General features: G+C 42.4%; 1 protein-coding gene across 1 annotated transcript in view; it reads left to right on the top strand.

Moving 5' to 3' along the window:
- LOC105476689 (androgen receptor) overlaps nt 1-19,586 on the top strand; it is a 170,302-nt gene extending 150,716 nt beyond the window's left edge. Inside the window, exons 4-8 of the mRNA XM_011732842.3 lie at nt 440-727; nt 6,519-6,663; nt 10,922-11,052; nt 11,918-12,075; nt 12,828-19,586. Coding sequence (XP_011731144.2) covers nt 440-727; nt 6,519-6,663; nt 10,922-11,052; nt 11,918-12,075; nt 12,828-12,983 — 878 coding nt within the window. The 3' untranslated portion in view covers nt 12,984-19,586. The remainder of the gene's footprint in view (nt 1-439; nt 728-6,518; nt 6,664-10,921; nt 11,053-11,917; nt 12,076-12,827) is intronic.
- Nucleotides 19,587-27,368: the final 7,782 nt, after the last annotated feature.

The following is a 27,368-nucleotide window of genomic DNA, read 5'->3' as shown; positions in this document are numbered from 1 at the left end:
GGCAAGGCTACCAGCCTGGGCCAGGGCCTGTGTCTTTTCTGTCACCCAGAAGCAAAGGTCTAACAATGGATATCTGCTGAATGAATGAATGAAAATGAATCATTAATATAGTAGTAAATGAGTTAATTAAAGGTTCCAGGTATGAATACTGAAGCCTGCATTGAGGCAGAGCTGAATCCAAGACTATGTTAGGTTGGTCTGGCACAAGAATCAGAGTTTTCCTCTGCAAGCTATGAAAAATTTGGGTTTAGCACGGATTTGGGATGACGAATTATACATTCAACCAGTGTTGAATGAGCACTTGTCCTTAAGGAGTTTAGAGTCTGTGACCAGGGAGAATGATGATTTTCTTAGCTCAGGCAGTTTTTCTAACAAGGTAGTTGCATTGTGTGTTTTTGAACACTGATGATAAATTCAAGTTTCTCTTCCTGCCCCATAGCCCGGAAGCTGAAGAAACTTGGTAATCTGAAACTACAGGAGGAAGGAGAGGCTTCCAGCACCACCAGCCCCACCGAGGAGACAGCCCAGAAGCTGACAGTGTCACACATTGAAGGCTATGAATGTCAGCCCATCTTTCTGAATGTCCTGGAAGCCATTGAGCCAGGTGTGGTGTGTGCTGGACATGACAACAACCAGCCCGACTCCTTCGCAGCCTTGCTCTCTAGCCTCAATGAACTGGGAGAGAGACAGCTTGTACATGTGGTCAAGTGGGCCAAGGCCTTGCCTGGTAAGGAAAAGGGAAGTGGGAGCATGAGATAAGGGGGATCATATTTAGTGAACGCTCCTATGGGCCAGCCACCACGTCTGGTGCTTTTCTCCCCATTAACTCAGGTAGTCTTCATCGTAACCCTATGGGAGAGGGATTGTTATAAATCTCACTTTAAACATACAGGGATTGAGACTCAGAAAGCAAAGAGAAAGATAGTATTATAAGGTGTCCTATGTGGCCCACATTGATGCACAGCAGTCATGCTTTCACATTTAACTCACAGAAATGGTCAGCAAAATTTCCCTTAATCACAAAATCACATAGACATACCCATATATGCCTTAGGATGCTCTTCTATATTTGCACACACAGGCTCACCCCAAAGATAATCTCCAGCCTGACTGACATTCTGTCTTCAGTGTCACCTTTAGGAACTATATCATGGGAACTCTCATAATATGATATGGTAGAAAGAACATGAGGTTGGGAATCAGAACACTTCAGATCTACTTTTAGTTCTGCTAGTAACTTATTGTGTGATCCCTTCCCCTTCTGGGTCTCAATTTCTCTATCTGTATAATGTATAAGGCATGGTTTGTACCAAATTGATGGTTTTCAAATTTTGCTTCAAGAAATGCTTTGTGCACTTTAAACTACCTAAGGAATCATAATAGGAGGAAAGATTAGGTGATAGTGAAAGAATTATCAACTGTTGGTCTAACAGAAGTTGGATAACAGAAGTTCCCCAGTGATGGGGAACTCACTTCTTTCTTATGTCATCTGTTGCTTAAACAAGTCTGGTTATTAAAATATTACAGCTTAAGGAATTCTTAGAGATCCTCTATCCAATGATTCACAAACTTTCATTTAACAGCCAAGTGCTTTATTTCTCAAAAGAATTGTACACAGATATGAGTGGAGCTAGTTTATTTAAAGCCAGAGTCTGTGGCTTGGGCCTCACCAGTTCAGCCTCTTTCTCTCTATCCCAGGGAAGCCCCCAGGTCACTCTTGCAAAATCTTAGGGCTCCGAGGAACACAGTTTGAAAACCAGTGAAGTATATGCTCTTTAAAGGTTCTCCTAATCTTGCAATTATGATTTAAAGACTCTTTTGGAATAATAACAACTAAACCTTCTCTTGTGGAGTCAAAGATTAACCGGCCTTTCAATAATAACTGCCATTCAGGTAGAAATGTATAGTGAACAGAGCAATTTTGTATATATTACCTGAATTGATTCTTATAGGAATCCTATAAAATGAGATTCTTTCTCCTATTTTACAGACCAAATAGGGAAGCTGTGAGAATAATGTGATTGACCTATAGTTACATAGTCAGAAAATAGCAGGACCAGAACTTGAGCCCAGGTTCTCTCCTGATTCCAAATCCTCCCTTTATTCCACTCCACCTGTAGGCTGCAGCACCACTGCAGTTCTGTAACTCTGGGCTTTACAGTGAGGGGCCAAGGCTTCACTGAAGGCCACTTGGGTCATACTGTGGGCTTGCTGCATTTGAAGACATTGCATGTTGGCTGTCAAGTCTTAGATTTGTATTTCCAACTCACAGGTTAGGCCTGGTCACAGCCCTAACCATCTCTTGCACCTTCTCAGCTTGGGAAGCTGAGGTTGACTAGGCAATAAGATCACTGGGAAGGAAACCCAAGGACTCTGATTGGATATGTTCTGTGCCAAAGCAGAGGGTTCACACAGAGAGGAAAAATATAAAAAAGAAAAAGGAGAAAGCTGCTTTAATTCTTATCACTTTTTCATCTGGATATTTTGATATCATGTGTTTGACAAAGATTCAAAGTTTAATCTTCCCAAGCAGTTTCCAAACACTTATCTCATTTTACAAGTTACAGAGCTTTTTCATATATATGATCCCAGTTAATCCTCACAACAATTCTATGAATCATAGAGACTATTATTTCCATTTCACATGCCAAGGCTCAAAGAGGATAACTAACTTGCTCCATTTGGTCACTTAACACATAGAACCAGAACTTGACCTAGACCTTCAGGTTTCTAAATTGGTTATCTTGACAATAACCTAGTGCAAAACTCTATAGCAGAATTTGTATGACTTGGGATCACTGGGGCTTTCCTTGGCCCAGCCACCAGGATGGAAAGCCCCCTCCCCTTACATTAACAAATCTGCAAACCAATATCAGTTCACCATCTAGCTTGCCAGACTAAATGATCTCTGACTCTGAATCTTTTAAAAGAATAGCTTCAAAAGAAAGCCAATTACCACATTCATAAGAACTGTTCTTCATATTATCTATAATTACCTACAAGTTCAAGTAATTCACTAATTCAATAGATTGAGTTCTTGACCTGTAAAATGAACTGTGCTAGGCCCCTAATAAGATAAATTTTGTTGTAAGTTTTCTACGACAGTAATGATGTATGGAAATTGCCTAGTAGAGTACCTGGCACATTAATAAATGATAACTATTAATTTAGAGTGGGTGAGTAGACTGGGTGTGCACAGTATATTTAGAATCTAATTTATCTGGTTTGGAATCCTAGCTATGGACTATTTCTGTGACCTTGAGTAAATCACATGTCTTCTCTGTGCTTCTGTGTCCTCATTTGTAAGATGATAGAATAATCGCTACCTTTCAAATTGTCGTCAACAAAGAGATTATGTATAAAGAGCACCTAGTAAGGTAGCCTGAAACATAGTAAATGCTCTGTAAATGGTGGTTTATTATTATGAGACTTGAGTGCTAAGCCACTGCTTTAATGAAACTCAATTTTAGCTACCACTTGCCTTGCCTGCTCATGCATGGACCACAAGGTGAAATTGTCTTCTCTGAAGACCTTGGCAGGCAGATGCACTACAGCAGCAAAGATTTCCAAACTGGCCTTTCTTTGAGCCTATTCTCCCAGACCAGACATGAGACTACAAGTTTCTGCTGCACATGAAAAAAATATGATGTCAGTTGGATTCTAGTGAGAAAACAGAGTGTCTAATAAACTGCTTCTGCTCCCTAGCCTGTTTAATGTGTTTCAAAACCTGAGAATGACTCCTCTCTGTTTCTCCAGAACAGCCTAACACAATGGCAAATGGGCGTTGAGTGAATGCATACTTAAGGAAATCTGTAGGGCTGCGGCTACTCTTTCCTCAAGTAATCCCTTGATAGTCATGCAGGCTACTTCAGAGATTGGGCATTAGAGAACAGAGTCAGGTATTATAATCAGATTAGACTCTAGGGAGATTAGCCAGCCATATTGCTGATATGTGCACAGTTACTGGGCTTCCGTGCTAAGCAGCTCTCATTAAGCACAGTTAATTAATATTATGGCCAACTTAAGCTTTCCCTTTTCTCTCCTGTTTGTTAGTTCGGCAGCATTTTATGGAGAAAAAAATAAGCATCAGTATGGACAATTTGCTTCATACCTGTACAATTTAATTCTCATCCTTCCATGGGCCTTCACATTCACACACTCCACTAGAAGACCAAGGTTCACCAGCCAAAGACTTTTCTTGCTCCCCACTGCCTCCTACCCAAGATATTCAGGGTTCAACCTCCCAGGCCTCTTCTCTAAGAGATCCCTGGTTGCTACATGCCTAGACCCTGCTTCTTATTTCCTACTGAGAAGGGTCAGTCCAAGGCATTCTGTGCTACAGAAGGGTTCCAGACAGGAACTACTCTGGGATCTGAGGCTCCAGCCAGTCTGTCAGTGTGTCATTACGGTGAAGGTGGGAAGCACAGGCCTGGGAGCTAAGACTGCCAAGATGAGGTACTCTAGAATCCCTGATATCTGGAAGGCTTAGGATCTAAAGGAAAAGAACAGGGAAATGGGGCTATATGAGTGGACAGGGACCAACCAAGCAGAACAATGTATCTGGATAATGTAGACTTCAGACCTGATCCTATGGCTGACAAAAGTTGGTGACCTTGGTGGTTCCTGAGCTGTAACCTTCAGCAGTGGAGTAGAAAAAACACTGGAGAACAGAATCAGAACACCTGGGTTCTAGTATTAGTTCAGCCACATATAAACCATATGACCTTGGGCAAGTCAATTTATTTCTCTGGCCCTCATGTTCCTTGTTGGTAAAATAAGTGTCACATCACCTAACCTCTGGGATTATTGTGAGAGTTAAATTAGGTCATCAACAGGAAAGTGAGAAGTTTGGTCTACATTTGGGGAAGCATTCCTAATGAGGTATGATGACAAAATTTCAGATAATTCTGGATTTGTTAGTGAGAAGAGAGAGTGTTGGTAGGGATGAGCTCTGAGGTGATGCCTTTATAACTTTAAGCATCCAACTGTTTCAGAACCTCCAGGAGAACATGGCCATGTCTGTACTACCTGTGTGTTATTGTAGAGGTAGCAACTGGGAGCCTCTGCTCTCTGAGCTTAAGGGAGGTAATTTGGAGATCATTTAATTCTCATTTTATAAAAGGAAAACAAATTGAGGATCTTTAGGCCATTTGTTTAGGTTTCTTAAGTGCCCACTCAAATACGTGGACTGTACTAAGTACTAGGGAGGTAAACTTGAATATGAAGATATGGTCCCTGTCTTCAAGAAGCTCTAAGTCTTGTGGGGGAGACAGACATGTATGTACATAGATTTCAATGCTGTGTAATGAGTGCTATAACTGCGTGAGGCTACACAAGGAGCAATGAGAATGCAAAATAAGAATCTTTAAGCCTTCTTCTTGGATGAGTTGGAAAAGCCTTCACAGAAGAGGTAGCCTTTGAGTGAAGACTTGAAAGATGAGTAGGTGTTTAACCGGATGAAAGACCTGAGAAGGAGGAATGCATTCTAGGCAAAAGCAACTGCCTGTGCAGAGATAACAGAGATATAGAGGCATGTGAGAGGGCAAGTGGCAACAGATCAGTCTAGGCAGCAGGTCATAAAGGGCCTGTTCATATATAATGATGGCAGTAAGATGGGGATGGCAGTAAGGTGGGAAACTAGTAGGGCCAGGCTACCTATTGAGTAGAAAAGAATGGAGAGGAACTGCCAGGCAGAAAGTGGGATGGACGCAAGAAAGGGAACATGAAAGTGGTCAACAGGAGGCAGTGGCTGTCAAGACATCTCTCCATACACTGTACACTGTATGTAATATCCGTCTCCCAGGGTTGTTAGAAGGGTCAAACCAGCTCATAGCTGGAAAAGAGCTTTGTGAAGTGAAAACTGTTTATGTGGGAGAAATGATGCTATCCTGCATCTTCGGAAAGGTAGAGTGATCAAGAGCACAGACCTTGGAATCTGACTGCTTTGCTTTGGAACTTGGTCTACCAATTACTAGCTGTATGATCTTGGACAAGTTCCTTAATCTCTCTCTGACTCACTTGTACTGGTTCACAGAATGGAGATAATAATAGTACCTACTTTACTAATTGTTGTGAATATTAAATGAGATAATATAAGTAAAGTGCTTAGAAAAGAGTTAAATGTGCCCCATAAATACATACAACTATCATATACCCAAAATATTTTTTAAGTTTTTTTAAAAAAAGCAATCCAATGGAAATCAAAAGAAAAAAAGAGTTTGCTCGTATATGCAGTCAATAAGTGTTAGATTATTTTTCTCTTACAACTGACAATGCCCTTTTTTTTCTCCATCATCATCTCATTTGAGCAGCTCAGTGATGTAGGGAGGACAACGAATATTATCCTCACCATATAGTTTGTGCTTTCCCCCACCACCCCTCAGTGGCCAGTCTGGATGGTCCCTGGGGATCCTTAGGGGATGTCCAAATGCCAGAGCATCTCTGCCCAGCAGGGGCTCAGACTTAGCTCAGCCCGTCAGTACCCAGATTGACCACTGCCTCTGCCTCTTCTTCTCCAGGCTTCCGCAACTTACACGTGGACGACCAGATGGCTGTCATTCAGTACTCCTGGATGGGGCTCATGGTGTTTGCCATGGGCTGGCGATCCTTCACCAATGTCAACTCCAGGATGCTCTACTTTGCCCCTGATCTGGTTTTCAATGAGTAAGTGCTCCTGGGGCCCAGACCTCACTAAAATACAGCAGCTTGGCCAGACCCAGTTGGTGGTGATGGTGATGGAGTGACAGTGAAGCTTACCTCATTTGACCTGCAGGTGTGGCATTGGATGCCCCAGCCAGCCAACTCGGTATGAGGCAGCTTTGCCCTGGCTTTCAGCCAACTGGTAGGAGCTGAGGAGGATGGTGCTGAGACTACCCCTTTCACACCCAAGAACCAATCCTGGTCGTGTTTCTGGTCTCCTTTACAGCTTATCTCAGAACCACATGGAAAGATTCCTCCCCTTCACTTTGAGCAACATATAAAAGAGGCAGAAAGACTCTGGCTTTAAGGGCTGAAGTTTCTTGGGTTCTGTTGCTACCACCAAAGGCTACTGCTAGTCACCACTTGCTGAGCAACTAGTTTGTGCCAAGAATATGCTAGATACTTTCTAAATCCTATCTCATTGAGTCCTCATGGTGACCTGACCTCCCCTTTTTATAGATAACTCTATTTTTTTTATGGACGGGGAAAGTCAGGCTCAGCAAAATAAAGTGACTCACCCAAAGTCACAGAGCTAGTGCCTGTTGGAGAGAAGATTCAAATGTATTTCCGTGTGAATCCCAGCTCTTCTGCGTCATGGTGGTAACTGATGGGGAGGAGTACCTCTACCACTCTCTGTCTGTGTGACCTTGGTACTGCCATTTTCTTTCTCTTAAACAGCTTTAATTAATACCTGCCCTGCCACTAGCTCTATATAACATCATGAATTTGGCCAGTGGCTCAGATTTTGGAATTACATTTTTCTCCACTAAAATCTCAGTTCTATTATTTTCTTAATCAGCATCTTTGGGAAAGACCCTTAACTTTTCTGACCCCCAATTTCTTCATCAATTAATGATAATAGAACCTTCATAAGTAATTTCTTATGATAACTAAATGGGAACTGACAGATGTGGAATGTCTGGCCCATAGTGGGCAAGAAGAAAAAAAAAAAAGTCCCTTTCTGATCCACCGTTCCCTAAGAGTGATATTTTTTCCCCCCAAGATGGAGTTTGGCGCTGCCACCCAGGCTGGAGGGTGGTGGTGCAATGATCTCGGCCCACTGCAACCTCCACCTCTCTGGTTCAAGCAATTCTCCTGCCTCAGCTTCCCGAGTAGCTGGGCTTATAGATGCCAGCCAGCATGTCCAGCTAATTTTTGTATTTTTGGTAGAGATGGGATTTCACCATGTTAGCCAGGCTGGTCTTGAACTCCTGACCTCATTATCTGCCCACCTCAGCCGGGCATGATAATCTTTTCTATGTCTGCTGTATGAGGTCCCTCGATGGCATAATGAATGGAGCTGGCCAGAGAAATCTTCCCAAGGACCTTGAGCTAGTCTCCCCACAGAGAATCCTTCCAGTCAGGACAGGAATTGACCTTCCCCCCTCTTCAGCCCTCTAACCCAGAAGAGTCTTAAAATAAAATCTACAGGCCAGTGGTTCCTTCCAGTACAGCACTGCAATGTGAGGGAGAGTGAGCGTCCCCAGCTGCCCTCTCCCAACCCTGCCAGCCTGGTAGCCAGAAGCTAAGAATAACCACTAGGCTTTTGGCACAAACTGCTTTGTGGTTTTCAGACCTCCAAAAAGTTGCCTATGATGCCACCTTCTGGGGCAGGCCTTGAAAAGCCCCCTAACTGTTCATCTCCCATCCTCAAACCCCTGCTGCCCTTAAGCAATTGAATCAACTCCATGAGCACCTGCTCTACCTTCCCCAGAGCTCTGAGACCTTTGGAGCTTTGAAAAGTGATAATTGGCTGTTCTCTAAATCCTCATTTCCTTTTCTACCTCTGAGTAAGCATGTGGCATCCCACCTCAGCTTCCTGGTCCAGTCTTGTTCAGCTTATAAAAAGGCCTCCCCACAGGGTCAGAGGCCTAGACCCATCAAATCCCAGGGCTCCTGAAACAATAGGACCCCTATTCCTCCTGTAGGAAGCCACTATGTTAGAACTCTCAGGGTGTCTACAAACATCTAGATAAGTGTTTCTCAACATGGATTATTTTGACATATTGGGAAAAATAATTTTGTCAATATGTAGAATATGGTTGACATACCTGGCACCAGCCTACTTTATACCAAAGAGGATTCCAGTCATTCTGACAGCCCAAACTGCTCCCACGCATTTCTAACACCCACTGAAGAAGCAGTACTCTCCAGTTGAGAGTGACTAATTGCTGCCAGCCTCCCTAAGGTGCTAATGGGGAGCCTCAGACCCAAAGAGGGAGATAAGAACTTGTTCAAAGTAGGTCAACCCATTTGCTGATCTCTTCAACACCAAACTCTATTATCAGCCCTGTTTTTTCCTTTCCTTCTGTCTTTGTAGAGATCACATGTTGTGAGGATAATGAGCCTGAACTTTAGCTGTGTGACCTTGGGCAAATTACTGAACTTCTATATGCCTCAAATTTTATCTGGAGACTGCTGAAGAGTATTATAATAGCACCTTTCTACATGTCATTTATGGAACACCTGCTATGTGTCAGGCACTGTGCTTAGTGTTTTCCAATCTTCATTTCTCATCTTATTTTCTCTCTTGCACTCCCACCAACCCTGCTCTCCTCCTAAATTCCATTCCTGCCTCATTTTTATACCCTCCATTCTCCTCTCTCTTCCTTCCTTTAACTGTCTCCCTAGTATTTTTTCCCTTTTTCCCCCTTTCTTGTCCCCTTCCCCTATGAATTTCCTCCCTTTCCTTTCCCCTCCTCTTTCCTCCATTCCCCACTTTTTCTGCCCCGAGGCCTGCAGCAATGTTAAAGGAATCCTCATTCCAGCATTGTGATTTCAATGGTAAAAAACGATTGCAGCATTGTCATCAACAGAGGTGGGAAAGTACATTGGAGACTGGAGCAGGGCCAGACCTCAGGGTCAGCCAATCTTACTAAAAAATTCTCTATAGTGAAAGAGCTTGGAGCAACACTGTTCTGCTCAATTGATTTGTGATACCATCTAAACACTTCCTCTTTCCAGTTGGGCTTCAGCCTGAGTTGAATAATTCTACACCATCTGCCCCCTTCTCTCTTTCTCCAGGACAGCCAAGATCTCTCTGAGATAGGATGCTGAGTTTCCACCCAGACAATACCAGGCCTTCTCATCCTGTGGAGTAGGCTAGTGGCTTGGAAACCAAAATGTCAAACCATAGCCTTTAGGCTCCATCTGGGAGGTCTTTGTCCTCACCACTTAAGTGGGTGTCAGATTTCCTTCCCTTTCTGCACATGCTGCACAATCAATTTCTGTCTTACACACACACACACACACACACACACACACACACACAATTTTTGAAGTGCTGAAAACTAGAAAGCCTACTAGCATGAGGATGCTGTGTCTTCTCTTAGAGGTATGCCATGGTCAGCCATGGAACCGAGAGGTTGCTCTTCCTTGAAAAGTTGGCCAAGCATTGGCCACCTCCCCGTATAATTTATAGGTGATAATGTGGTGATCTGTTCAGAAGTAACTATAATAAATGCAGCTCACATATGTCTACAGTTTCCAAACTGTGGTAAGGAGCAGCCAGCATATGAGGGAATGGGCTCCCCTTCAGCAGGGGACATTTAAATTAGACATTCAAAAACACTCCCTGGCAGATTTAACATTGAAACTCATTTTGAAAGAACAATGTGGAATCTCCTTCACTGGAAGTTTTTGAAGAAATATTAAATTTCTAGTATTCCAGGCCAGAGGCAAAGGGGTCAACAGGATGACCAAACACTTCGGGTCACTTGCAAATCCTGGTGTCCTGATGTTAAGAGCTGACTACTGGGGCTTCTCCTAAAAATCCTTCATGTTGAGCTGCCTGGGAGGCAGGTTCTTGTTCTGGCTGTAGCTGGGATATTAGAACTGTAGTCAGGGAGACCATGTGCCTGCCCCATTGTGTTCATTTGGTTAGGCTTTCTTGTCCCCGACTCAGAAAACAGAAGGGGCACAGAGACCTGGAAATTCCATGTGCTAACCCATATCCTGGCCAGGGAAGATAGTAGTAATCAGGATGTCAGGATTTTGGAAAAGAGAGAGATAAAAAAAAAAAAAAAAAAAAAAAAAAAAAAAAAAAAAAAAAAAACAGACCAACAAACAAACAAAAACCTCATCCTGATCCCTGAAGCACCAGCAGGAGAAACAGCAAGCTCTTCTTGGAGAACCTGGGGAGGAAGGGCAATCAGAGACATTCCCTCTGGGCTTATTGCAAGCCTCCCCTCATTCCTTTTTCCTCTATGTATCTCCTTCCCAGGTACCGCATGCACAAGTCCCGGATGTACAGCCAGTGTGTCCGAATGAGGCACCTCTCTCAAGAGTTTGGATGGCTCCAAATCACCCCCCAGGAATTCCTGTGCATGAAAGCGCTGCTACTCTTCAGCATTAGTAAGTGCCTAGAGGTGCAGGGAATGCCCCTGAGGGCACAGAGACTCAGAGAGGACCACTTTTGCCATTAAAACGTTATTAGGGAGAAGCCAGCTCCTTGACATTTCCCTTCTTCATTTCCCCTCCCCATCGCCACTGTACTCTCCCTCAGTATCATTCTTCTAACAAGAAACAATTTCATGACTAGAAGCCAATGTATTTGCTAGAAGTCAGCTTCCATCGGATTCCCCACCTATCCCTAGTCTATCTTTGGGACAAGGCCTTTTTGACTGGTTATAGCAGGTCTGTGAATTTCTCCACAGCTTCTGCTATAGAAACAAACATGGGCCACCTTGTATTCCTTGCAGGGCAGTAAAGCAGGAGGCATTTCCTCCTGGAAAGATTTCCTCTTCTGCCAACAGGAGGAGGTCTATGTAAGCAACTCAGGTAGGATTTATTTGGCAGCCAAGGAACTTTTCTTTAATATCTTTTCTAACAAGAGCCCTTTCTTAGCCTCTGTTGAGGGAGAAAGGCAAAATTTGATATTCAAAGCTATGTGTTTTAGTTGTCTAAATCAGGGTTTGACTGTAAATGACATAAAAGCTTAGGTCCTAAAAAATGAGTATATGAGAAGAGTAGAAAAAGAAAAGATTCAGGAAATTTGATTTACTTGACTCCCTTCAGATTGGATCCAGCTATCCTTTCCCCTGAGATCTCCCTGACAGACTGAAGGCCCCAAGCCCACAGACTTCAACTAACAGGAAGCCAAGTAGATGGTTCCCTGTGGGGGTGGGGGTCAAGTTTGTGGTCAGAAAACTTGGTGCTTTGTCTAATGTTCCTTCGTGGGCATGCTTCCCCTCCCCATTCTGTCTTCATCCCACATCAGTTCCAGTGGATGGGCTGAAAAATCAAAAATTCTTTGATGAACTTCGAATGAACTACATCAAGGAACTCGATCGTATCATTGCATGCAAAAGAAAAAATCCCACATCCTGCTCAAGGCGTTTCTACCAGCTCACCAAGCTCCTGGACTCCGTGCAGCCTGTAAGCAAACGATGGAGGGTGCTTTATCAGGGAGAACAGCCTGATAGAGCCAATGATAATATGCTTCTCTAGGGTCTGGCACCACCTGTTGGGAGGTGCTTCCATTCCCCTCTGGCTTTGAGTGTGGTCCAGGAAGAAAATGTGGTGAAGAAAGGAACACGGGTCACAGTGTCCCAGCTGGATATTGTGAAAGGGGTGGAGGAGTTGAGAACAGAGCAGTTGGGACTCAGGGAAGGGACTTACAGCAGATGAATTCTCTAGGCAGACAAAACAGACCTGGATGTTTCTCCCCTCTTCTTTGAGTCATGTTCATGTGAGTTTGTCTGTGTGTGTGTGTGTGCGTGTGTGTGTGTGTGTGTGTGACAGAGAGAGAGAGGAGAGAGGGAGAGAGAGAGAGAGAGAGAGAGAGAGAGATGGAGTGCAGAGGCTGGGGTGAGAGCACAAGCTGGAGAAGTCTTGAGTCAGAAAGCTTACAATGGTATAAGACATCGCTTGGGAGCCCTCAGTGACTCCATGGAGACCATCTCTCTCTCTCTCTCTCTCTCTCTCTCTCTCTCTCTCTCTCTCTCACACACACACACACACACACACACACACACACACACACGACCTCATGGGGGAGGACCAAGGAAGGACAGGGAAGGGGGAGGAAACAAAAGACTGAAAGACCAAAAATCAAAGGTTAGGGAAGAGTCTAGCAGAGCCCACCTCCTTGTCAACCCTGTTTTTCTCTCTCTTATTGTTCCCTACAGATTGCGAGAGAGCTGCATCAGTTCACTTTTGACCTGCTAATCAAGTCACACATGGTGAGCGTGGACTTTCCGGAAATGATGGCAGAGATCATCTCTGTGCAAGTGCCCAAGATCCTTTCTGGGAAAGTCAAGCCCATCTATTTCCACACCCAGTGAAGCATTGGAAATCCCTGTTTCCTCACCCCAGCTCATGCCCCCTTTCAGATGTCTTCTGCCTGTTATAACTCTGCACTACTCCTCTGCAGTGCCTTGGGGAATTTCCTCTATTGATGTACAGTCTGTCATGAACATGTTCCTGAGTTCTATTTGCTGGGCTTTTTTTTTCTCTTTCTCTCCTTTCGTTTTCTTCTTCCCTCCCTATCTAATCCTCCCATGGCAACTTCAGACTTTGCTCCCCATTGTGACTCCTATCTGTGTTTTGAATGGTGTTGTATGCCTTTAAATCTGTGATGATCCTCATGTGGCCCAGTATCAAGTTGTGCTTGTTTACAGCGCTACTCTCTGCCAGCCACACAAACGTTTACTTATCTTATGCCACGGGAAGTTTAGAGAGCTAAGATTATCTGGGGAAATCAAAACAAAAGCAAGCAAAAAAAAAAAAAAGGCAAAAACAAAACGAAAAATAAGCCAAAAAACCTTGCTAGTGTTTTTTCCTCAAAAATAAATAAATAAATAAATAAATAATTACACACATACAAACAAATATATAGAAATCCCCAAAGAGGCCAATAGTGACTAGAAGGTGAAAATTGCAGGCCCCTGGGGAGTTACTGATTTTTTCATCTCCTCCCTCCATGGGAGACTTTATTTTCTGCCAATGGCTGTTGCCATTAGAGGGCAGAGTGACCCCAGAGCTGAGTTGGGCAGGGGGCTGGACAGAGAGAGAGGAGAGGACAAGGAGGGCAGATGGAACATCAGTACCTGCCCACAGCCTTGGCCCCTGGGGGCTAGACTGCTCAACTGTAGAGCAATTCATTATACTGAAAATGTGCTTGTTGTTGAAAATTTGTCTGCATGTTAATGCCTCACCCCCAAACCCTTTTCTTTCTCACTCTCTGCCTCCAACCTCAAATTGACTTTCAATAGTTTTTCTAAGACCTTTGAACTGAATGTTCTCTTTAGCCAAAACTTGGTGACTTCCACAGAAAAGTCAGACCACTGAGAAGAAGGGGAGCAGAGATTTAACCCTTTGTAAGGCCCCGTTTGGATCCAGGTCTGCTTTCTCATGTGTGAGTCAGAGAGGAGCTGGAGCCAGAGGAGAAGAAAGTGATAGCTTGACCGTTCTCCTGCTTAGGACACTGACTGAATAGTTAAACTTTCACTGCCACTACATTTTCCCCACCTTTAAAAGACCTGAATGAAGTTTTCTGCCAAACTCCGTGAAGCCACAAGCACCTTATGTCCTCCATTCAGTGTTTTGTAGGCCCAAACTTCATCACACTGCATTTCAGCCATGGTGGTCAAGCCTGTTTGCTTCTTTTGGGCATGTTCACAGATTCTCTGCTAAGAGCTCCCCCCATCAAGAAGGTTAGCAGGCCAACAGCTCTGACATCTATCTGTAGATGCTAGTAGTCACAAAGATTTCTTACCAACTGTCAGATCGCTGGAGCCCTTAGACAAACTGGAAAGAAGGCATCAAAGGGATCAGACAAACTGGGTGTCTTGTCCTTGTCCCCCAGAGATGACACCCTTCCAGCAAGTGGAGAAGTTCTCACTTCCTTCTTTAGAGCAGCTAAAGGGGCTGCCCAGATCAGGGTTGAAGAGAAAACTCAATTACCAGGGTGGGAAGAATGAAGGCACTAGAACCAGAAACCCTGCAAATGCTCTTCTTGCCACCCAGCATATCCACCTGCAGAAGTCATGAGAAGAGAGAAGGAACAAAGAGGAGACTTTGACTACTGAATTAAAATCTTCGGCGGCAAAGCCTAAAGTCAGATGAACACCATCTGGTGAGTTCACTCATCATCCTCCTCTGCTGCTGATTCTGGGCTCTGACATTGCCCATACTCACTCAGATTCCCCACCTTTGTTGCTGCCTCTTAGTCAGAGGGAGGCCAAACCATTGAGACTTTCTATAGAACCATGGTTTCTTCCGGAAAAGTCTGGTTGGTGTGGCTCCAATACATTGCCACCCATGAACTCAAGGTGTGCCCTGGGACACTGGTTTCATCTAGTCTTTTGGCACGCCTGTGTTCTGTTGACTTCATTCTCCAACCCCAAGTGCAAGGGAAAATGTCCACCTACTTTCTCATCTTGGCCACTGCCTCCTTACTTAGCTCTTAATCTCATCTGTTGAACTCAAGAAATCAAGGGCCAGTCATCAAGCTGCCCATTTTAATTGGTTCACTCTGTTTGTTGAGAGGATAGTTTCTGAGTGACATGATATGATCCACAAGGGTTTCCTTCCCTGATTTCTGCATTGATATTAATAGCCAAACGAACTTGCAAAACAGCTTCTTTAAATAACAAGGGAGAGGGGAACCTAAGATGAGTAATATGCCAATCCAAGACTGCTGGACAAAACTAAAGCTAACAGGTTCCCTTTCTGGGATGGGATAGACACATTCTGGTTTTCTTTATTACTACACCATCTGGCTCATGTACAGGATCACTTTTAGCTGTTTTAAACAGAAAAAAATTCCACCACTCTTTTCAGTTACACTAGGTTACATTTTAATAGGTCCTTTACATCTGTTTTGGAATGATTTTCATCTTTTGTGATACATGGATTGAATTATATCATTCTCATATCTCTCCTTGTAAATACTAGAAGCTCTCCTTTACATTTCTCTATCAAATGTTTCATCTTTATGGGTTTCCCAGTTGTGACTCTTGTCTCTATGAATATATGTTTTTCATTTGCAAAAGCCAAAAATCAGTGAAACAGCAGTGTAATTAAAAGCAACAACTGGATTACTCCAAATTTCCAAATGACAAGACTAGGGAAAAATAGCCTACACAAGGCTTTAGGCCTTCTCTTTCTGTGCTTGGATTTGAGTGAACAAAGGAGGTTTTAGCTTGGCTCTGTTCTCCCATGGATGAAAGGAGGAGGATTATTTTTTTTTTCTTTTGGCCATTGATGTTCTAGCCAATGTAATTGACAGAAGTCTCATTTTGCATGCACTCTGCTCTACAAACAGAGTTGGTATGGTTGGTATACTGTACTCACCTGTGAAGGACTGGCCACTCAGACCCACTTAACTGGCGAGCTAGAAGATGAGGATCACTCACCGGAAAAGTCACGAGGACCATCTCCAAACAAGTTGGCAGTGCTTGATGTGGATGAAGAGTGAGGAAGAGAAAAAGAAGGAGCACCAGGGAGAAGACCTCGTCTGTGCCAGGCAGCAGACTGCTGCCAGGATCACGAACTCTGTAGTCAAAGAAAAGAGTCGTGTGGCGGTTTCAGCTCTCGTTCATTGGGCAGCTCGCCTGGGCCCAGCCTCTGTGTTGACATGGGAGTTGTTGGATTCTTTGTTTCATAGCTTTTTCTATGCCACAGGCAATGTTGTTGTTCTTGGAAAGTTTATTATTTTTTTTAATTCCCTTACTCTGAGAAAGGGATATTTTGAAGGACTGTCATATATCTTTGAAAAAAGAAAATCTGTAATACATATATTTTTATGTATGTTCACTGGCACTAAAAAAATATAGAGAGCTTCATTCTGTCCTTTGGGTAGTTGCTGAGGTAATTGTCCAGGTTGAAAAACAATGTGCTGATGCTAGAGTCCCTCTCTGTCCATACTCTACTTCCAAATGGATATAGGCATACATAATAAGTTTTATTCGACTTGTACTTTAAGAGAAAATATGTCCACCATCCACATGATACTGACACAAATGAGCTAACATTGAGCTTCAAGTAGCTTCTAAGTGTTCGTTTCACTAGGCACAGCACAGATGTGGCCTTTCCCCCCTTCTCTCCCTTGATATCTGGCAGGGCATAAAGGCCCAGGCCACTTCCTCTGCCCCTTCCCAGCCCTGCACCAAAGCTGCATTTCAGGAGACTCTCTCGAGACAGTCCAGTAACTACCGGAGCATGGCCCCTGCATAGCCCTGGAAAAATAAGAGGCTGGCTGTCTACGAATCATCTTGTGCCAGTTGCCCAGGTGAGAGGGCACTGGGCCAAGGGAGTGGTTTTCATGTTTGACCCACTACAAGGGGTCATGGGAATCAGGAATGCCAAAGTACCAGATCAAATCCAAAACTTAAAGTCAAAATAAGCCATTCAGCATGTTCAGTTTCTTGGAAAAGGAAGTTTCTACCCCTGATGCCTTTGTAGGCAGATCTGTTCTCACCATTAATCTTTTTGAAAATCTTTTAAAGCAGTTTTTAAAAAGAAAGATGAAAGCATCACATTATGTAACCAAAGATTACATTGTATCTGCTAAGATACCAAAATTCACAAGGGCAGGGAGGGAGCAAGCATTAGTGCCTCTTTGATAAGCTGTCCAAAGACAGACTAAAGGACTTTGCTGGTGACTGACTTATAAGAGTTTTGTGGGGTTTTTTTTCCCTAATAATATACATGTTTGGAAGAGTTGAAAATAATTTTGGGAAAATGGGTTTATGGGTCCTTCACTAAGTGATTTTATAAGTAGAACTGGCTTTCCTTTTCTTTAGTAGTTGCTGAGCAAATTCTTGAAGCTCCATCATTGCATGGTTGGAAATGGAGCTATTCTTAGCCACTGTGTTTGCTAGTGCCCATGTTAGCTTATCTGAAGATGTGAAACCCTTGCTGATAAGGAATCATTTAAAGTACTAGATTTTGCACTAGAGGGACAGCAGGCAGAAATCCTTATTTCTGCCCACTTTGGATGGCACAAGAAGTTATCTGCAGTTGAAGGCAGAAAGTTGAAATATATTGTAAATGAATATTTGTATTCATGTTTCAAAATTGAAATATATATATATATATTTTATATATATATATATATACACACACACACATATATAGTGTGTGTGTGTGTGTGTGTGTGCGCGCGTGTGTGTGTTCTGATAGCTTTACCTTTCTCTGGATCTTTATATTTGGTTCCAGATCACACCTGATGCCATGTACTTGTGAGAGAGGATGCAGTTATGTTATGGAAGCTCTCTCAGAACAGACAAGACATGTAGATTAATCAGATAACTAAAAGTTTTCTCCCCTATTGGGTCTGACCCACAGGTCCTGTGAAGGAGCAGAGGGGTAAAAAGAGTAGAGGACATGATACATTGTACTTTACTAGTTCAAGACAGATGAATGTGGAAAGTGTAAAAACTCAATGGAACTGATTGAGATTTACCACAGGGAAGGCCCAAACTTGGGGCCAAAAGCCTACCCAAGTGATTGACCAGTGGCGCCCTAATGGGACCTGAGCTATTGGGAGAAGAGAACTGTTCTTTGGTCTTCACCATCCTTGTGAGAGAAGGACAGTTTCCTGCATTGGAACCTGGAGCAAGCGCTCCATCTTTCACACAAATTCCCTCACCTGAGATTGAGTTGCTCCTGTTAATGGGTGTCTGTGTGCTGTAATTCTGGTTTTGGATATGTTCTGTAAAGATTTTGACAAATGAAAATATGTTTTTATCTGTTAAAACTTGTCAGAGTACTAGAAGTTGTATCTCTGTAGGTGCAGGTCCATTTCTGCCCACGGGTAGGGTGTTTTTCTTTGACTAAGAGATTGACACCGGGATCTGTTGCCCAGGGCCTCCCAACTCAACCATTTCTAGGTGAAGGCAGAAAAATCCACATTAGTCACTCCTCTTCAGACATTTCAGCTGAGATAACAAATCATTTGGAATTTCTTCACCCATAGAAAGAGTGGTAGATATTTGAATTTAGTAGGTGGAGTTTTATAGAAAAAACAGCTTTTGCCTCAGTTTTGATTTATCCTCATTTGATTTGGCCAGAACGTAGGTAATATGCATCGATTGGCTTCTGATTCCAATTCAGTATAGCAGGGTGCTGGGTTTTTTCTTTTCCCCACCCGTCTCTTAGCCTAGGGAATTAAATAAGAAGCCTTAGAATGGGTGGCCCTTGTGACCTGAAACACTTCCTACATAAGCTACTTAACAAGATTGTCATGTAGCTGCAGATTCCTTTGCCCACCAAAGACTAGAACACACGCATATCCATAAACCAAAGGAAAGACAACTCTGAAATGCTGTTTCTCTGGTGGTTCCCTCTCTGGCTGTTGCTTCACAGTATGGGAACCTGTACTCTGCATAGGTGACAGGCCAGATTTGCATTCTCTTACAACCTTAGCCCTTGGTGTTAACTGTCCTACAGTGAAGTGCCTGTGGAGTTGTCCTATCCCAGAAGCCACTTGGATGCTGAGAGCAGCCACCATCAGAATGACCCACGCGAAAAAAAAAAATTTTAAAAGTCCCCTCACAACCCAGTGACACCTTTCTGCTTTCCTCTAGACTGGAACATTGATTAGGGAGTGCCTCAGACATGACATTCTTGTGCTGTCCTTGGAATTAATCTGACAGCAGGAGGGCGCAGACTATGTAAACAGAGATAAGAATTAATTTTCAAAGTTGAAGGGAAAAAAAAGAAAGAAAAAAGAAGAGAGAGAGAAAGAAAGCATCGTACAAAGATTTTCTTAAAAAAAAACAATTTTGCTTGAAATTTCTTTAGATGGGGCTCAGTTGTCACAGTGGCACTTGGCCTCCACTGGGCAGCAGGACCAGCTCCAAGCGCTAGTGTTCTGTTCTCTTTTTGTAATCTTGGAATCTTTTGTTGCTCTAAATACAATTAAAAATGGTAGAAACTTGTTTGTTGGACTAAATGTGTGACTTTGGGTCTGTCTCTGCCTCTGCTTTCAGAAATGTCATCCATTGTGTAAAATATTGGCTTGCTGGTCTGCCAGCTAAAACTTGGCCACATCCCCTGTTGTGGCTGCAGGATCGAGTTATTGTTAACAAAGAGACCCAAGAAAAGCTGCTAATGTCCTCTTATCATTGTTGTTAATTTGTTAAAACATAAAGAAATCTAAAATTTCAGATGAATGTCATCAGAGTTCTTTTAATTAGCTCTTTTTATTGGCTGTTTTTATTGAAGTCAAGAGTTGGTATCATGCCCAGTTGTGTTTTATGCTATTTTGATTTTCATATATTTTTAAAAGTCTTTGCACAAGGCTTACAAATTTGCCCTGTGGTGGCCTTAGCATAAGCTGACCTGGGACCACCAAAATAACAAGGAATTTGGGCTAGAAAGCACAGATGGACACTGGCGGCCCATCACAACTTCTCTTGAAAAACACCAAACTTGTCAGCTGGGGAAAAGCCACACAAAGCCCAGTTGCCTACTTTCACAACCTTATCCATGTGGGAGCATAAAATGGTGGCATCACTGCCCAGTTCTAACCAAGCTTCAGTTAAAGAATGGGTACCTTCACATCTTCACTATTTTTCAGGGGCCTTACCATCCTCAACCACCCAAGTAAAATCTAAATCAGCCTTCTTTTGGGTTCTTCAGTTCAAGTAAGGCCTCTTCTTGTGGCCTCTCAGTGTGAATACTTACGAGGTTCCAGATTGAATTTTTGGGCCTGAGATACAAGGCATCAATGAGGTGTGACAAAACATGTCAACGAATAATAAGAAAATTCTCTATTCTTCCATATCCTCCCCTGTAATAAGGGTTGTCAAATGCCTTCTTTCTCGGCTGAGTTGAAGATTCAGTGAGAACATATGTGACACAGCTGGTGGGCTATTAAGCTCTGGCTTTGCTCCCTGTTAAAATGCCAGAACCCTTGAGAGGGATCCCACATTGAGCCATGTTTATCATTGACCACCTTAGAATGGATGGATTTCTCAGATTTTTCCTGAGATCAGTGCTTGATGGAGAGGAGAGGAGAACAATAGATTCTTGGGATGTGTGCTTTGCATGTGTTTAAATAAGAGACAGAGAGTATGTTTATTTGCAGGTTGTGTGTGTAAATTCAAAGCATGCCTCCAGAGGATTTTCTCTGACCACCATTGCTTAGGTCCTGTTCGTTTGCATCTACAGCGAATGACCTTACAGCCATCTGACTTGGCTTCACTCACCACTCAGCTCCTGCCTAAAGAGACAAGGTGGTTAGCATCCACCATAGGTTTTCCAAGGAGTAGCAAAGCACAAAGGACACCTAGTGGGTTGAAAAGAGCCTAGAGGCAGGAGTCCTGTATGTGACTTGCCCATAGTCATGAAGCTAGTGTATAGCTAGGATTCTCCCCTGCTGATTTACTATTTGACTCTAGGCAGCAATCTGCCCTTTCTGGACCTCAGTTTTCTAATCTGTAAAATGTGTGGAGTAAAACTACATGAGATGGGAAGTCCCTTCTAGTGCGGACGCCATGGTTATTGAAAACTGCAGCAACATCTTTCTTAATCATAAGGGGAAGAAAAAGACCATTTACTACTCCTAGAACAGTTTTGGAGCTAAATATTCACATTTGTACTCAACAATTATTTACAAAACAACTAGTGTGGGGAGTGTCAAAACAACAACTGAGTCCTGTGGAATAGATATTGTCAACCCCTTGATGGATGAGGAAGGGGCTCAAAAGGGAAATAGTTTCCTGTTGAGATTATCTCATAAATGGCAGAGATAAGTAGGAGTTAAGCCCCAGTCCATGCACTGTCTGTACCTTCAATTAGTTTACACTCTATTAAATGCCTTTGCCAGATCACTCTGGAACTTCAATGTATAATACACAACCCCAGTCCTCCAACATCACTCTCTCCAAAGAGATTGAGCTAACCTCTAATTTAGAATTCCTGCCTGTAGAACTAGAAGGGATCTTAGACATTATCTAGCCCTAACTTATTCTTCACATGGGGGAGCTATGCAAAAAAATTTGAATGTCACTGTGAACTAGGACCTGTGTCAAGGGACCAGCCCTAGAACACCCAGCTCCTGGTCCCTTCATGTGCCTGCAGGAAGCATACCAAGGTAATAGGGCACCTAAGAACTTCTACCATCCCCTTGCATATGGGTTCAGAGCCCTAGTGAGAGAGCTTCCACCTCTTGTCTGGCTCCTACATATACAGACCCAGGATCTCTACACCAACTACAGCATCTACTTCACCTACCACCCACTCCCAGGTGTTTTCTTCGTGCCACTCTAGGGGAAGGTGAAAGAAGGAGAAAACTGTTGGGGGACCTGGAATAGGGACTATAGAGGCAATGAGAACAATTTAGCAAGCATGAGGTATGAGAACTTTCTGAATTAACAGGCAGATGCAGATGGTTCAAATTCTCATATTATCCCGCCACCAATTCTTTTTCAAGCCACAACTTCCCTCCTTCCCTTAGCTCCTTCCCCACAGGGCTTCAAGCGAGGAGAAGGTCATTAGGGGAACCGCATATGGCTGTCAACCACAAGGCTTCATGCCAAACAAGGAGGTTTAATCCAAACTCTATGCAAATAGCCCTCCCCCACACCCCCATTAGAGTACTTTGGATCTGAGACCAGAAAACAGCCCAGCAGAGGAAGCAGATGCTGTGCGAGGCACAACACTCACTACCTGGGCAGCAACACTTGTTTCCAAAGGAAGCAGGCCCTTTTGATGTGCGTGCACAGTGCCACGGGTGGCTAATGTCTGTGTTGGACTATATTGTGGGATAATTCCACTGTCTCAAAAGACTGCAAGGATCCCTCACAGGGACATGGTATTCAGTATCCCCCTCACTTATTTGTTCTTTCCTTTATTCAACAGCTATTTATTTGACACAGACAATTGTAATAAAATGTAATGGATGTTATGTTGAGGGAAGTTGGGGATTTTGCTGAGGTACAGAGGAAGGAGGCCTAGCCCAGTCTAGTAGAAAGGTCAAGGAAGGGTTCTTAGAGAAGTCTAGGCTGTGAAACAAGTTGCATGAAGATGGGGCTGGGTGTGGAAAAAGGGGCATTCTTACTCAGACAAGAGACAGTAGCCTAGTAAGGGAAACTCTGATCATTTTAGCCTGAGAGAAGGGTTTGAAGAAGAGTATGGTTTTGAGAGATGAAGGTAAAGAAGGAGGCACAAGCAAAGCCAGCAATGGCCTATACGTCACACTAAAGAGTGACATATAGGCCTTTATCCCAAGGATGAAGGGGAGTCACAGAAGCCTTTGCCACCATTTCAATTCCTAAAGCACTGTCAGACACATAATCTCATCTAAACCTCATAACATCATGAAGAGGCAGGGGAGTCAGGGATCAGACCCATTTTGCAGAAAGGAAAACTGGCTCATCAAGATGAAGTGATTTGCCCAATGGCTACTCCCAAATAACTGATAGTCCTAAGTCTAAACTGGAAGCCCCAATTCTCCTGATTTTCAGTCTCAGTCTATTCACATTACACCAATCTATCAAAGGACCTGGCAGTGCAATTCTTGGAATGTGTTTACATGACTCTGTAGTGAGAGCAGGCATTGCCTACTATCTCACGTGAACCTGGCATGGTCTTCCTGAGGTGACATTCAATGGCACAGGACTCCCAAATTGCAGACAGGTGACCCCAGAGAAAAGCAGTAGCATCATCTAAAGGGGTAGTGCAGTCTGTGGAAAGCCAGCCAAATTGCTGCTCAATGGGTATGGGGCCTCATTAATTCATCCAAAGAGGAAGTCAGAAAAAAATGATGAAGGAAAAGAGACAACTTTTCACCTTCCTAGAGGAAGTAACATTTGCCACCAGCCTTGAACAACGAGATGAAATTTCACAACAGAAAAAGGTAACTGGGCAGGCAACCAAAGAAGAAGGAACAGATGGACAAATACACAAGAAGCAGAAAAGAGTATGGCTTCTGTTTTGGGGCAGTCAAGACAAATGGAAACTAGTGGGGAGTAAGACTTGGAGATGGGTTTGGGCTAGGACCCATTGTGAAAGGCCTCAAGTCCCCTGTTAAGAAGTAGGTTTTCTTCTATAGGCTAGTTATTCTCAATTGCCACATGTGAAAGATAATGACCACGTGTAGCATACTCTCAAGGGAGCCACTAGGGCTGTATTCAATTCCTGACACACTTAGTTCCTTTTTCTCACACTTAAGAAAGCAAATATGAGTGCAAGTAAGACTGACAGTATTGAAAGGAAAAATCTGAAACTCTTATAGTATGTTTAAATTATCCTCCAACTTCAATGTTTAAAATATTATCAACAAATTATTTGCCACACCTCACATCTGATTACAGAACACTAGTTGAGATAACTAAGGATTTTTGAGCAAAACTGTAACATAATGAGTTTCAGTAGATGGAAACTATGCTAAAATTTATTGTGTGAGAATATGATAGAAGATGAATAGAGATTGATTCCAGGGCAAATTAACAACAACAACAGTAAAATTTACTGAGTACTTACTATGTGCCAGAAAATGCTAATGCAAAGTTCTTTACACCATATATGTTCTATAATCCTCACCTCAATCCTACGAGTTGAGAAGTTACCTTCATTATATATATAAGGAAACTGAGGCTCTGACTCAATGTTATTGCTGACCTAGACCGAAGGTTACTTTTAAGTAATAAAGCCTAAACTTAAACTCAAGTATATTTGTAAGCAAATCCTGAAATTTTGATCACTACATTACATTTTATTTCTTGAAAGTCTGGTTTGTTTTCTCAAAATCTTTCCAAAGAGCCCAATGAACTCAAAAGCAGGCAGCATTATAAACAGGAATAAAGAGGAAGGCATGTAAATGGAATTGTCTTTATAACCACCCACTCTGAGAATGACAGTTATGCCTCGTGTATAAGAGCTCAGGATTTCCACAGAGCAGCTGCCTCTTCCACAAACTTCAGGTGGGTATTATTGGGAGAATGAATGTTCTTCTCTAGCCCTACCATCTCCCAAGTGTCTTACTGAGGCTTTTGCTCCCCCTTCTTGTCTCTGGTTACAGGTACCTGTGGTGTAGGAGTTCACTGGGTATCTGAAGAACCTATGAGCATATTTGTCTATAAAGGCAGGCAGAGAGTAAGAACATTGAACCAGGAATCAGTATTTCAGCTGCTGCCACTAACAGCTTAACTTAAGTAGGTCCTTTCCCCTTTCTGGGCCTCAGTCTCCCCATCTGTAGAGCAAGAGATAAAGGATTTGTTTTTTCTTCCAGCTATAATATGCTTCCTTAGTCTCTGAAATTGTTGGCTAAAACCAGAATTTTGTCAATCTGGTAATCTCTCACTTTGTCTCACTCCAATGCCTATAATCTTATCCCCACATTTTGAATCCTTTATCCTAGAAAAGAGCAATGACAGAGTTTTCCATACTTGCAAATGTCCAGCCATCAGCCTTCTGACTATACACCCAATAACGTATTGTGTGTTGTTCCACAACAGTCTCCACCTTATAGTACACCACCCTGCCTCCTACTCAGACACACCTGTCAATCTTCGTGGGAATATATTTCTGCAAATGCCCCTTTGGCCGTTCTGTATACTTATTTTGATATGGGCCAAACACTCTGTCAGACATTTCTACCATTTAGAATAAATGTGGGCAACTGTGACTGCTTGAGGAGTTTCTGAGGTGAAGGTGATATGTTCTTACTGGAACCAGAATATAGGCAATGCCATGGGATAAGCATTAGTGGGCAAGAGACCAGACCAGAAGCTTCCCTTTGGGAATAGAACAATACATCTTATCAGCCTTTTTTCATGTGGTTCTCTCCATATGAAATGCCCTACCCCAATTCTGCCTGACAAAATTTTTCCTCCCCATTAAGACTCAAATTAAAAGCTAGCTCCAAGATGTTTTCTCTGATTTCTCCAACTGGAAATGAGCTCTCTATCCTTTGAACTTGGAATCTCCATTCTCTTAGCCCAAACCACTAGTTTGGCTCGCAGTTAGTATGATAGCAAACCACTGCTGTATAAATAATGCTTTACACCTTATAGCACTATGTCATTGAAGACACACTGGAATCCTAAAGGAAAGCAGAGCAGAAATTAATGTCTCACTTAAGTATGTGACAGAAAAGAAGCATTGTTATTTTAGAAGTTGGCTAGAGACTTCTATTTCTAGCAGTGTGTCTTACTGGATACTGTGAATGACCCTCCCAATAAAAACTATTAAAATGCTAAGTGAAATATAAAAAATAATCTTTTAAAATTCATTGCAGAGCTAGTGTGATAGTAAGGAATCCACAGAGGCTAAAAAAGAAATGAAAGCAGGAACCCTGGAGGTAAATTAGTGTCAAAGCCAGACTTTGCCCTTAGAATCTTACCAGACCCTGGGAGATTCTGAGTTTCTACTTTGATGGCTGTAAAATGTTAGGGAAGCAGGAGGTAAAGACTGTGCCAGCACAAGATGCAGAGACTTACAGGAGACTTCCACATAAAGCTGGTACTCTAAAGGACCATAATCTCAGTGTAAGTGTAGATAAGAAGTAAATCCATCTCACAGAAGAGAATAGCAAGGAAACCTGCTTTGCTTGACTTTGACCCCAAGTGAAGTGGGGAAATAAACCTCTCATGAGAATTTGTAACCACAGGTGGTCCTCATATAATTTTGTAGTCCTAATTCAAGATACTTGTGAGGTATGAAAAATCAAAAGCTGAGATCCCAGATCTGCAATTCTCATGGGTGATTAGCAAAGGCAAATCCTCTATGGAGAATGCAACTTTCATCCAGCCTCAAAAATTTCTACAGATAAAGGTCCAAAGAAAATGAGCATCTCACAGTCAAAAGTTACAAAATGCACAAAGAAACATAACACTCTGAGTAAAAGCGCACAGAAACAAGAAAATCAGAATCAGACCCACAGACTTCAGAATGTAAAACCATCACACGTAGAATATAAAGTTAATTTTATTGAAAGTGGTTAAAGAGATTTTTAAAAATTGATAGAAATATGAGAAAGGAACAGGATACTATAAAGGACAACCAGTTGTATTTGAAAAAGGACAAAATAGAATGTCCAGAACTAAAAAGTAGAAAAGGGAACTCAAACATACAGCAATAGATTAAAGAACAGACTATGTACAACTCAAGAGAGAATTAGGGAAGTGGAAGATAGATGCAAATAAAATATTCATAGCACTTTCTGTAGCACTGAAAGGCAATGAAATGAAAGATATAGCAGGTTAAGAGGCATAAAGGAAGAGAAGACAGATCTAATTTACATCTAACTAGAGTACCAGAGCAGTTATAGAGTAGAAAAGAGGTGATATTCAAAGATTTAATGCCTGAGAATTTTTCAGCATTGCTACAAGACATTCATCTTTAAAATCTAGAATTCTGAAAAATCCCAAGCTAGGCAATTTTTTAAAAATCCACACGAGACAACATCATAGTGTTTTTACAGAACACTAAAGAAAAAGATAATATTATAAAAGCAGCCAGTGAGAAGGGGGAAATGACAACAAAATAGATCAGGTAAAAAAAAAACTAGCCATTATATTTAAGATTAACTTACCAACACTAATAAGGGCTACCGAAGATAGTGGAAAATACCTGTAATGTACTGAGATAATTGTGTATCTAGCAGAATTATCTTTAAAGAAAGTTAAAATAAGAAAAATTTTAACAAGATCCATGCTAAAGAAAGATCTAAGTTATGTACTTCAGATAAAAAGAGAATAATTCTGGATGGGAAG

The sequence above is a fragment of the Macaca nemestrina genome, chromosome X, assembly GCF_043159975.1.
Source record: "Macaca nemestrina isolate mMacNem1 chromosome X, mMacNem.hap1, whole genome shotgun sequence".
Classification (NCBI taxonomy): domain Eukaryota; kingdom Metazoa; phylum Chordata; class Mammalia; order Primates; family Cercopithecidae; genus Macaca; species Macaca nemestrina.
This window is presented reverse-complemented; position numbering and strand designations above follow the sequence as displayed.